This window comes from Trichomycterus rosablanca, chromosome 3 (genome assembly GCF_030014385.1).
Source record: "Trichomycterus rosablanca isolate fTriRos1 chromosome 3, fTriRos1.hap1, whole genome shotgun sequence".
NCBI lineage: Eukaryota > Metazoa > Chordata > Actinopteri > Siluriformes > Trichomycteridae > Trichomycterus > Trichomycterus rosablanca.
The window spans coordinates 1,760,992-1,773,662 of NC_085990.1; the positions used below are offsets into that span (position 1 = coordinate 1,760,992).

The window sequence follows — 12,671 nt, forward strand, 5'->3', positions numbered from 1 at the left end:
TGCATTGCACTCGTCAAAGTGTAGGCGATAAGATGCATACGGCTGCTGCCCACGTGTCGGAGGGGGCGTGGGTTAGCTTCCTTCTCCTCGATCAGAGCGGGGATCGGCATTGGTGGAGAGGAAGCGTGACGCAATCGGGCAATTGGACGCGCTAAAAGGGTGAAAATGCATAAATAAAATAATATATATATGCCATCAAGGCCCGTCTATAGTTATTTTGGCAAGACGCTGCCAGGCTTCATTCTGCAAGCTCTACAACACAGGGTGTGTGTGCTCGACCGGCCTGCCTGCAGTCCACATCTGTCCCTATTGAAAATGTACAGCATCATTAAGAGAACTAGGCGACGGCGACCACGACTGACCACGACTGAAGTCTCATTAATAGGAACGCTGAGGGAACACAGGGGGGGAACACGCCCCCGTCCTATGCAGGCACCAAATTCTAAATACATTTTTATAACTTTATGTTACAGGCGACTCCAACTCTCTCCGCCCTCACTCCTCCCTTACACGCCAGACCAGTTGGAGCGGCTTGAGCGAAAGTTCGAGCCACGAATCGCTGACCGGACCCATAACCAAGAGCAACAGTCTGAGCAGCGTCCGAGCTCACAGTACGTCTATAAAGTTTATATATTTATAATTTAATTCTCATCAATTCTGTAGAATTCTACTGTGTAGATACACCGATCAGCCATAACACTCACTGTCCATTTTATCAGCTCCACTTACCATATAGAAGCACTTAGTAGTTCTACAATTACTGACTGTAGTCCATCTGTTTCTCTACATGCTTTGTTACCCTCCTTTCATGCTGTTCTTCAATGGTCAGGACCCCCACAGAGCAGGTATTATTTAGGTGGTGGATGATTCTCAGCACTGCAGTGACACTGACGTGGTGGTGGTGTGTTAGTGTGTGTTGTGCTGGTATGAGTGGATCAGACACAGCAGCGCCCCGTGGGCAGCGTCCTGTGACCACTGATCTAGAAGGTCTAGAAGATGACCGACTCAAACAGCAGCAATAGATGAGCGATCGTCTCTGACTTTACATCTACAAGGTGGACCGACTAGGTAGGAGTGTCTAATAGAGTGGACAGTGAGTGGATACGGTATTTAAAAACTCCAGCAGCGCTGCTGTGTCTGATCCACTCATACCAGTCAGTGTCACTGCAGTGCTGAGAATGATCCACCTGCTCTGTGGGGGTCCTGACCATTGAAGAACAGCGTGAAATGAACTAACAAAGCATGCAGAGAAACAGATGGACTACAGTCAGTAATTGTAGAACTACAAGGTGCTTCTATATGGTAAGTGGAACTGATAAAATGGAAAGTGAGTGTAGAAACAAGGAGGTGGTTTTAATGTTTTGGCTGATCGGTGTATGTTATACGCTCTCTAGACCCCCGAGAGGGCCTAAAAATATTAAAATTAATACACAATCATGTAGTATAATAAGTGTTCAGTTCTTATTTTATGTCTTCTAGGTATAATTTGAATATAATATTAAACAAATACAAATCTAAGCAAATAAATCTTTCATACCTGCCTGTTCAATTTGTGTTGGAATGTAAAGGGTTAAATTAAAGACGCCTCACTGTCGCCCTCTGCTGGTGGACGAGGTCTAAGAGTCGGCATTAACAGTAAAACAAAACCCGACGTGATCTGCATTTTCCTCACAGAGTCCAAGACGTCGGACGAAACCCCGGCGCAAACCGCGACCGCCGATGACGCCGCCTCCCGCAAACCTCCCAGCGGCCGTCGGGACACGGCCACGCCCTCCCCGGGGCCGGCCGCAGAACGGATTCTGGTGCGGCGGAGCCAGGTGTGCCTGTCCACGTTTTACACCGACTGCGCCGAGACCGTCCCGGAGAGCAAGTCCCGACCGGCCGAGAGAGGAAGCAGGTACGAGACGACCAAAACGGCTTATTGCCGCTATACTTAAATGCATTCGTGCTGCCCGAGGCCGCTGTGAATACGCTTGTAGAACTTTAACCAGTTAGTTAGTGTGATATGAACTAGTATAACTAGTATAACTATGCACTTTCTAACGCATTGGGTCATTTAGCTTACAGAGGTACCTTGAAACTCAACGCCTGGGTTCTGGAAGTGCGGTTGAGTTTAAAAGACGTTGCGGCCTACGTGAGCCAAACAAGTTCTCGCATGCGTGTTGAGTTTTAAAGATATCTAGTTTAGGGGTCGTCAGGTTACAAAGTACCGCTGTATTAGTATAGTCACATGGTACTTGTTGGAATTGGGAGCAAACTTGGGGGGCAACTTGGTGGATTGAGTAGCTTGTCTTAGCCAAGAGTGTTTAAAAACAAAAAAAAAGTGTTTAAAACATAAAAGCTAATATTTAAAAGTGTATAGAAATGAAAACTATTTGAGAGTGTATAAAAATAAAGAAATATTTAAAAGAGTATAAAAATAAAGAAATATTTAAGAGTGTATATAAACAAAAAAAAAATTTAAGTGTATAAAAAAAAAAAGAAATTTAATAGTATAAAAATAAAGTAATATTTAAAAGAGTATAAAAATTAAAAAATATTTAGAAGTGTATAAAAATAAAGAAATATTTAAGAGTATAAAAATGAATAAATATTTAAAAGTGTATAAAAATAAAGAAATATTTAAAAGTATAAAAATGAATAAATATTTAAAAGTGTATAAAAATAAAGAAATATTTAAAAGTATAAAAATAAAGAAATATTTAAAAGAGTATATAAAAATGATTTAAGAGTGTATAAAAATAAAGAAATATTTAAAAGTATATAAAAAAAGTTATGGGATTCTACATTTCCAATTTAGTCATATCCAATTCCCTGATTGTGTTTCACCTCTACTACCTGGACTAAGTGGGCGGGGTCTTCAAACACTGTGCAAGGACTTTGATTAGCAGACCGAAGTGGATGAGCCTTACGTGTCGGGATCCCCAACAGCCGAAGATCAATTGGCTATGACTAAATGGGAAGAAAAAGGGAGAAAATGCAGAAATAAATAGAGAAACTGAATCTGGTGTGTAGGGGTCATGAAGGAATCCCTTTCTGATTGATAATTGTTGTACAGAGAGGTGACAAATTGTACAGAGAAAACAGATGTGTTAGTGTCAGTAATTGTATACCCACAAAGTACATCTGTGTGTCAGGTGTAGCTTGTACAATGATCAGCGTAAGTACCTAATAAAGTCCTCAGTGAGTGTATTTGTACATTTTTGCTGCTTGGTTTAATAATTAAAAACTGTTGAACTGATAAGGCGCCGAACACCTGCAGCGATTCGAATGTTCGCCCCTTCCTCGTTCCAGGTCTGTGGAGCAGCGGGAGACGCTGAATCGTAAGGCGCTGGACGAGAACTCCAACAACGTGCCGTCTCCGAGTCGCAGGCTGGCCGGCAAACTGCAGCAGCTGCTCACGCTCACGCCCACGCGCCACCGCAACTCGTCCCGCCGGGCCGCCAGCGTGGACGAGCGGAGACCCGCCGCCAACGGCCCCTCCCGCAAGACGCCCGAGCAGAGGCAGTGGCGCAAGTCGCAGGTGGCCGAGACCCTGCTGAGGGCCAAGGAGCGCCTCTACAACGCCAACTCTGAGGTGAGGAGTGGTACAGGGCGGTCAAGAGCGCGGTGACGGACTGGTGTGTAATTTAGAACTGCACTGGGATGACTGGGATTTATGTTTGTGTTTATTTATCCCCAGAGCTCGTTGTCCATGGGAAGCGACATTGACCTGACCGAGCCTTCGAATTCCACATTTACACTTCGGAAGTCGTGGGATTCTGCACAGGAAGGGGCGGGGCTTGAGGTATGAATAAAACTCCCCCCCCCCCATTTAGTCATATCCGATTCCCTGACAGAGGAGGGCCGTAACTAACACACACGCCTACTCCGACACGTGTGCACTACAACCGCTTCTTTTCACCTGCACTTGGGTTCATATGGAGATCCGTATCGCGCACGGAGAGTCACGCCCACTGTCCCGCCCTTTAAAGGCACACAGCCAATCATGCGTCTGTATGAGTTCCCGACCGGCTGATGGCAGAGCTTGAGATCCTGACATGATTCGTGTTAATCCGGCTGTGTTGTGTGTTGTGAATGCGCAGGTGATGATGTCCAGCTGCTCTCTCTGCCGGAGCTGCAACTCGCTGGTCTACGACGAGGAGATCATGGCCGGCTGGACGTCCGACGACTCCAACCTCAACTCCGCCTGCCCCTTCTGCACCGCCACCTTCGTACCGCTGCTCAACGCCGAGATCTGCGACAAGGGGCCCGTCATCGGTCACGAGCGCGCCAACTGGAACCTGGAGGACGAGGTGGAGAGTGCCATGAGGCCACCTAGTGCGCAGGAGGGCTTCCTGCACCACCTGTACAACGGCGTGAAGGAGCACGACTCCGGGTCCGAGACCAGCGGGTACTCCGAGAGCAGCGGCAGCACCAACACCTACGTAAGTCCTCGTCGCCGCCGTTCTGTCGCCGAGTCCGTCGCGGCTGCCGTCGCCTGTGGTTGATTCCTGAGTGTGTGTGTGTGTGTGTGTGTGTGTGTGTGCAGAGCGCGTCCTCGGGAGGCGGCCCTCAGGTGACCGTGGCCTACCTGAGTCCTCTGGTGCTGAGGAAGGAGCTGGAGAGCTTGCTGGAGAACGAGGGGGAGAGCGTTCTGTCTCAGGATCAGCTGCTGGACAGCCACTCCATCCTCTTCTGGAATCTGGTGTGGTACTTCGCTCGCCTTGGTCTCCCGAGCAACCTGCTGCAGCTGGTGCGGGCGTCGCCGCTCGCCGTGCAGATCTCACCGGTACTGGACATTTACGTTTACAATTTCGACATTTAGCAGAAAATGACAGTGTGTTATCTCATCAATTAAGGGTTAAGGGCCTTGCTTAAGGGCCCAACAGTGGCAACCTGGCAGTGATGGGGCTTGAACCAGCAATCTTCTGATTACTAGTCCAGTACCTTAACCACTAGGCTACAACTAAGCTGTGTGTGTGTGTGTGTGTGTGTGTGTGTGTGTGTGTGTGTGTGTGTGTGTGTGTGTGTGTGTGTGTGTGTGTGTGTGTGTGTGTGTGTGTGTGTTTCAGACCTCGGAGAACACCTCAGTAAGGGTTCGGTTACTGTGGGACACCTTGACGCCCGATATGGAACACTGGCCCCCGCTGTACATACTCTGGAGGATACACAGTAAGATAACGTTCACACAGTCATTCCGATACATCCTACAATGCGGTTGAGTTTTAAAGACGTTGAGTTTCGAGGTATTTTTTTCCCATAAGGATGTTTGGGGAACCTGTTAATGCGTCCATGGTCCCGTGGAGCTGCAGATATTTTAGTCTCATGTAAAATAATGAGGTTGTTTTTGACACTTAAACACTGAAAATAACACAAATATAATATAAACACACTGAAATACAATTACAAACAGTTAAGAATACAATAAAAGCTGCACTTTAGCTTTATATCTTTATTGTTTCCTGACGCTTCTTAATGCTGGAGATGCTTGATTTTGGGATACCGTATTCCTTATTGAGCTCAGTAACACTAACACCACTCTCGTACAGTATTTCTCTATTATCTCCTTCTTTACTTCTACTGCAACTCGAGTTATCCTCCTTTTCTGCTCAGCACTATCACTTCTCACCTTCTGAGGAGGCATAATAAAGATTAAGGGCAATAAAAGCACCGAAAACACGAGAAAATGCTCAAGAAGAATCGCACTGGGACGTTTACTGGGCGAGAACTACGGCGTGACGAATGCGCACCACTTTGTTTTGCTGTGCAGTTTGGCCTACGCGAGCCAAACAAGTTCTTGGATGCACGTCGAGTTTAAGGCCATCAAGTTTTAAAGATTTCGAGTTTAGGGGACGTCGAATTACAAGGTACGACTGTATTAGTGTAGTCACACGGTACTTGCTGGAATTGGGAGCAAACTTGGTATAAAAGTGTATAAAAAAAAAAAAAAAGGGGGTTTAAAAATAAAAAAAAATATTTAAAAGAGTTACTGAAAATATAAAAGGTGTTTAAAAACAAAACAAATATTTAAGAGTGTATACAAATAAGTGTATAAAAACAAAAAAATATATTTAAAAGAATGTATAAAAATAAATATTTAAGAGTGTATAAAAATAAATATTTAAAAGTGTATAAAAATAAAAAAAATATTTAAAAGAGTGTATAAAACTAAAAAAATACTTAAAAGAGTGTATAAAAATAAAAAAATATTTAAGAGTGTATAAAAATTAAAAAAATATTTGAGTGTTTAAAAATAAAGAAATATTTAAAAGTGTATAAAAAAAATATATATTTGTGTATAAAAATAAAAAATATTTAGAAGTGTATAAAAATTAAAAAGGTGTTTACAAACAAAAATAATATTTAAAAGAGTATACAAAAATAAATAAATATTTTAAAGTGTATAAAACTGAAAAATGTGTTTTAAAACAAAATAAATATTTATAACTGTATACAAAGTGTAAAAACCAAAAATATATATATTTTTAAGAGTGTCTTAGTACAAGAGTGTATACTTATAGGTACGGTATACGGTATAGTCTGTATACTTTCACCCATCAGTTCTACCCCCTTTTAGCTGCATATTTATTTATTTGGGTGAAAATAAAATGATTTTTATTTGTTTATTTATTTATTTTAATAGATCTGTTTACATGATCATCACGATTCAAGTCAGTTTGTTCTGCTCACCGTTTTGTTGCTCTGCTCCTCTAGGTAACGTCCCGATGCGGAACTACGCGTGGCGCAGACACAACCACCCCTTCACGCTAAGCTTCCTGGAGGAGGTCCTGCGCTGGGTGGGCATGAACGAGGTGCACAAGGCCGTCACGCTTCTTCTGGATACCGTCGGCAAGAAACCCGGATCTCCTCGAATACAGAGGTGAGGGGGCGGGGCTTCCTAAATTCTTACACCTACTAGCTCCTCCGACACATGTGCAGTACAGACCGCTTCTTTTCACCTGCACCGGGCGTGTTCACACTGAGATCCGTATCGCGCACGGAGAGTCACGCACCGATTATCCCTCGTCTTATCGTGTAGTACCATCAATCAGCCTGCAGAGGTCGTAACTGCAGCACTTATGAAGTGCCAACCAATAACGGTCTGTCTAGACGCCCGGCCAACTTGGCACTGGTGGGGCTTGAACCGGCAACCTTCTGATTACTAGCCTAGTACTGTAATTAACAAAGGCGCAAAAGCAAACGTGCAGAAGTCGTTTTTTAAGTAAGAAATGTGTTCGCTTCTGACCAATTTGACTGAAGTGGGGTTCAAACGTTTGTATCATTAGCTGCATGATCCTGGTCAGAAGCACAGTGGGTCCTGTTCCACCGGAAAACATTTGGTGCAAGGCAGGGCACCAATAGATCCCCCAAAGCTTCATCCATCTTTCAAAGCCCCCAGACATAGACGATCGTGTCTGTTTAGACGCATCTACATTCGAACCCAGATCTCTGAGGTGGTGGGCTAGCTTAATCGACCAGCGCTACATGCCAGACGCTCTAAAACTCCCCTTTTTCTGTTTGCAGGAGCGTGTACAGGGAATTTCTCTTTCTTACTCTGGCTGCTATGGGAAAAGATCACGTCGGTAAGCGAATGTTTAACATTTACGACGTTTAGCATTCCGTTTTATCCAAAGCTGGGTCTTAAACCGGCGACCTTCCGTGCCGTGTCACATGTTTGTGTTTTCCCGCCCTGCAGTCGCCTTCGATAAGAGGTATAAGGCCGCCTACGCCAGACTGAGCGGCTCTCTGGGCAAGGAGGAGCTCAGGAGGAGGAGAGCTCTGCCACCCAGCGCCAAAGCCGTGGACTGCAGGCGCTGCTTCCTGGTGCCGCTGGAGTGCTGAGGGTTCTTATTTGATCAGGACTTGCGCCTGGTTAGAGAACTGTGAGCAGACGGCCCCGTCTGCAGGCTGGGTCGCAGGGTACTTACTGGAATTGGGAGCAAACTTCGGAGGCACCTTGGTGGATTGAGTAGCTCATCTTAGCTAAGAGCGTATAATGTATATTTTTGTCGATATTTCATTTCGTTTGCACTTGACACTAGATTAGGGATACGCCAGCTAGCTCTGCGTGCGGATTAGCGGCCCGATCCGCTATCAGAACCTTCTATGAGGAGGAAGGAAAAGCGTGTAGATCGTGATTTAATAGTAACGAACCCGAAACTGCAATACCGCGCTCACTTCTGGGACGGCGCGTGGCTAAGGTACGATTACTGGGGGGCTGGATAAAGATTCCTGAGGAGTACTGAGGAGCGAGAGGTGTTCCCGCAAGTCTGAAGAGTGCCGAGCGTTGAAAAAGATGAGGAACGGGTCTCGGTATCAGTGGGATTCCGACCGAGGATTGAAATGTACGGGACATTTGGGCAACCCCAATAAAACGTGACTGGGCACAGTGCAATGGGAGCGGATTTTAGGTAACGTCGGAGACTCAAACAAAAGACATTCTGATTGAAACTCAGCTTCTTGTGTTCTGTTTCTTGTTTGCGTTCTTTGATTGGGTTGTTTTGATCAGCGGGACGTGAGGACGTGTGTAAAGGAAACGTCACCAACCTTCTGTCCTCAAAAATCGCTTCTGTTTTTTGTTGTTTGTTGTTTTATTCTCGTGTGACTCTCGTTTGTATCTGTGTGCACGTGTTGTGTTTTTAGGCTCCGTGTACATTTGGTCATTCGTTTGTCACTCCAAATCCCAAAACTGAAAAACAAGAAAACGGGGCGTTATTCAGTTTTTGTTTCAAGATCAAAAAACAAATAACAGACGAGCAGATATCAAAAAACAGGTCGTATTTTAATTTTCCAAAATCAACATTTTTTATCAATTTTTATCAATTCGGAAATAAACGTATTTGCTTCATATAGAGAGTAAATCAAGCACACGTGTTGAGAAGACGGAGTAAACGGTAATAATAACTTTACGCTGCGTCCCCTGTTCTGACTCTTGTGTCTGCCGTACTTTTTCCTGCCCTTGTAATTCACACAGGAACGATTTTTCCTAAATAAAAAACACGTCTCACCGTCGTCACAATATTAACATTAATATATTTTATACTGTGTAGAACTCAATTCTGTAATACAGGTATAACTGATCACACACATCGCTGTGTAACTATTATAACATTTAATGCATTTTAATCAGCGTTCTGCTTCATGCACTTTTTAGATTTAAGAAACAGCTTTAACTCAAAACTAAATAACGATTTGAAATATATGTGATTGTTGTTGCTCCTTGTTTACTGCAGAGTTCGTTTGTACAATTTTATTCATGTTTGGATGTTTATTGGTCGAGAACAAGAAATTCTATAGTACAGGATGAATAAATAAATGAGTCTCGGACGTCAGACAGTCGTCCAGTATAAACTAACATGACCACGCCGGTGTACGACGTCCAGTACGGAAATCTCTTCCCCATATTGTTTTTTTTTTTTTGCACGTAGAGCAAATATAAGCACGTCAAATATACAAACACAAGAGTCAGAACAACAGAAGACGCGTCGTTTGTTATTATTACTGTTTCAACACGTGTGCTTAATTTACACTGTCTTTATGTAAAGTAAATATATGCATGTTGGGGGTTGCCACCGGTCGGCTGGGCGCCATCTGGCGGGCATAATTGGCAGTGCCTGCAGCAGATACTACTTGGCCACCGTATCTGCAGGGTGGGGGCCGGACTATGTGTGGGTGGGTGGGTCTTCATACGCTGTGTAAGGACCCTGATTGGCGGAAGAGACGAGGAGGACTGTACACGTGTGGGAAGAGGCGTGTACAGCGGCCTATAGATATATAGATATATACGCATGTCAATGCATGCACATGCCCGTGGTTGAACATTATAATATGAGCCGTTTTTCAATTTCTGTATGTTTGCTATTTGATTTTTTATCTTGAAACAAATAACACTTCGTTTTCTTGTTTTTCAGTTTTGGTTTTTGAAGTAAAAACAAATAACCAAAGGTACACGGACCTTGTAGCCACACTCTCAGGCTGATACGCCCTCCTTTGGACTGCAATATATATTTATATATATATATTTTTAAACCCCCCCCCCCTTCCAGTTGACAGTGCTGCAGACAAAATCGGCAGCTGGGTGGGAAAAGACTGGACAAAAAAAAGTGGGCGGGGTCTTCGACACCATGTAAGGACCCTGGTTAGTACCCCGAGGCGCGTGACTGTCCGTGCACGAGACCGACCTCACGTGCCGATCCACCGAAGTACGGGCGAATAAGAAGGGGTCGGTCAGGAGAATATAACCCTCCTCAGACGTATCAGGGTCTACAGCATAGGGAAGACTAATTGGCTATGACTAAATTAAAGGAAAAGGGGAGAAGATGCAGAAATAAAATGTATTTATTAATGAACCTGCTTGTGCCAAACTGCATTATATAAATCAGCTGCATCTCTGTGGCCTTCATACTGTTTTTATATCCACTGTTGGTTTGTGGGAACTGCTCGGGGTGGAATAACCAACCAGCTTTTTTAAAATAATAATAATATATAAAAATGTTAAAATTATTTACATTTATTACTTATCATGTTTGTTAAATATGTAACACAGGTCTAGATGTGACACTCGGTAAAGAAAACATAGGAAAGTTATGAGAGGACGAACGTTCACGGTCAGATTCTATAAAGTAAAGCATATGCAGTGTGTAATTCACCCCCCCCCCCCCCCCCCTTCAATCTTCCTCCCAATTTAGTCATACCCAATTCCCAGATTGTATTCCACCTCTACTGCCACAGACCTCCACTCCTGACCCAGGAGGGTCGTGACTAACACACACCCCGTCCAACGCGTGTGCAGCACCGACCGGTTCCTTTCACCTGCACCAGACGTGTTCACACGGAGATCCGTATCGCGCACGGAGAGTCACGCACCGACCCCCATTATCCCCCCAAATTCTGGTCGAGCCCATGATTTCTGGTGTTCTTCTACCAGAAATCCTGACTGACACGTATGCAGTGCAGCACCGCTTCTTTTCACCTGCGCTAGGCGGGTTCATGCGGAGATCCGTATCGTGCACGGAGAGTCTCGTACTGTATGTGCCATCAATCAGCCAGAAGAGGTCGCAATTTCAGCAGTGATAAGGAAAAGCATTGCAGTGTGTAATTCACCCCCCACTCAATTTTCCTACCAATGTAGTCGTATCCAATTCCCTGATCGTATTCCACCTCCACTCCTGACCCAGGAGGGCTTCGACCAGCCATTTGTTGTCCATATAGGCGCCCAGCCGGCCGATTGCAGAGCTGAGATTCGAACCTGCTTATATTGTGGGCTCAGACGAACGCGTTTGAACACCAGGGCTTCTTTTACTCAACATTTTAATCCTTTTCTTTGTTTAACTGCTGTTTTATCATTTCAGAGTCACGTCCTCTTGTGTGTCTTGTTAAACGTACTGACGTTGTGTGTGTGTGTGTGTGTGTGTGTGTGTTATATCGAAGCATGTGCAGTGAGTGACTGTATCTGAATAGCTGGGAAGCTGTGATAAGTAAAACTATGATAGATTAAACACGGAGGGTCAGTGTGAGGTCAGGATCGGTCAGGTAGTGCCTGCACTCTTCATTTAGTTGGTTTGGGTCTTAATTCTAGGACGAACCTCCCAAAGGCAGCAGAATAATGATTTCCTGATTGGAAAGGAAGTTATATTATTTTGCTTCTTCGTTCTGCCGTGTTGTTTAATAATGATCAGCGGGGTGGGGAAGGTGGGGAAGGTGGGGGTGTGCTGCATGCCAAAAGAGTTCTACTGAAGACCTGCAGTGATTTCACTGGATTTTAATGCGTCGGACTGCAGCGTGGGAGGAACAGTAAACACAATAAACACTTTATTTTTAGGTTGAAAGAATAACGAGCGGTTATAAGCAGAGCTAGATTTAATGTGTTGTGTTTGCTGTAGTAATTTATATAGTTGAGAGTTCTGTTGTGAATGTTTTACTTATAAAGAAAGAAAAATTTATAATGCCCAACTTGTGTTTTCATTATTTACTGGAACCAAGGTTCTGGTGCCGGTTCCTGCAAAGCCCAACCACTTCATATCGAGGGCAGATGGACACCTTTATTCTTCATACACTATACTGCCTTCACACGCATATGAACTTCAGTGACTCCCATTCTTAATCCATAGGGTTTAATATGATGTCTCCACCCTTTGCAGCTATAACAGCTTCAACTCTTCTGGGAAGGCTTTCCACAAGGTTTAGGAGTGTGTTTATGGGAATTTTTGACCATTTGTGAGGTCAGACACTGATGTTGAACTCGATCATCCACGTCTTTATGGAGCTTGTGCTTTGTGCACTGGTGCGCAGTCATGTTGGAACAGGAAGGGGCCATCCCCAAACTGTTCCCACAAAGTCAGGAGCATGAAATTGTCCAGAATCTCTTGCTGTGCTGAAGCATTAAGAGTTCCTTTCACTGGAACTAAGGGGCCGAGCCCGACTCCTGAAAAACACCCCCACACCATAATCCCCCCCTCCACCACACTTTACACTCGGCACAATACAGTCAGACAGGTACCGCTCTCCTGGCAACCGCCAAACCCAGACTCGTCCATCGGATCGCCAGACGGAGAGGCGTGATTCGTCTCTCCAGAGAACACGTCTCCATCGCTAGAGTCCAGTGGTGGCGTGCTTTACACCATGCGCTCGGTGATGTAAGGCTTGGATGCAGCTGCTCGGCCATGGAAACCCGTTCCATGAAGCTCTAC

At 44.6% G+C, this 12,671-nt stretch overlaps 1 protein-coding gene across 1 annotated transcript in view; it reads left to right on the forward strand.

Annotated features, from left to right (window-relative positions):
• Positions 1-11,934, forward strand: part of LOC134310746 (DENN domain-containing protein 4B-like) — a 43,986-nt gene extending 32,052 nt beyond the window's left edge. Inside the window, exons 19-28 of the mRNA XM_062992387.1 lie at positions 474-611; positions 1,675-1,897; positions 3,295-3,577; positions 3,683-3,787; positions 4,086-4,427; positions 4,532-4,771; positions 5,055-5,154; positions 6,697-6,862; positions 7,507-7,565; positions 7,679-11,934. Coding sequence (XP_062848457.1) covers positions 474-611; positions 1,675-1,897; positions 3,295-3,577; positions 3,683-3,787; positions 4,086-4,427; positions 4,532-4,771; positions 5,055-5,154; positions 6,697-6,862; positions 7,507-7,565; positions 7,679-7,824 — 1,802 coding nt within the window. The 3' untranslated portion in view covers positions 7,825-11,934. The remainder of the gene's footprint in view (positions 1-473; positions 612-1,674; positions 1,898-3,294; positions 3,578-3,682; positions 3,788-4,085; positions 4,428-4,531; positions 4,772-5,054; positions 5,155-6,696; positions 6,863-7,506; positions 7,566-7,678) is intronic.
• Positions 11,935-12,671: the final 737 nt, after the last annotated feature.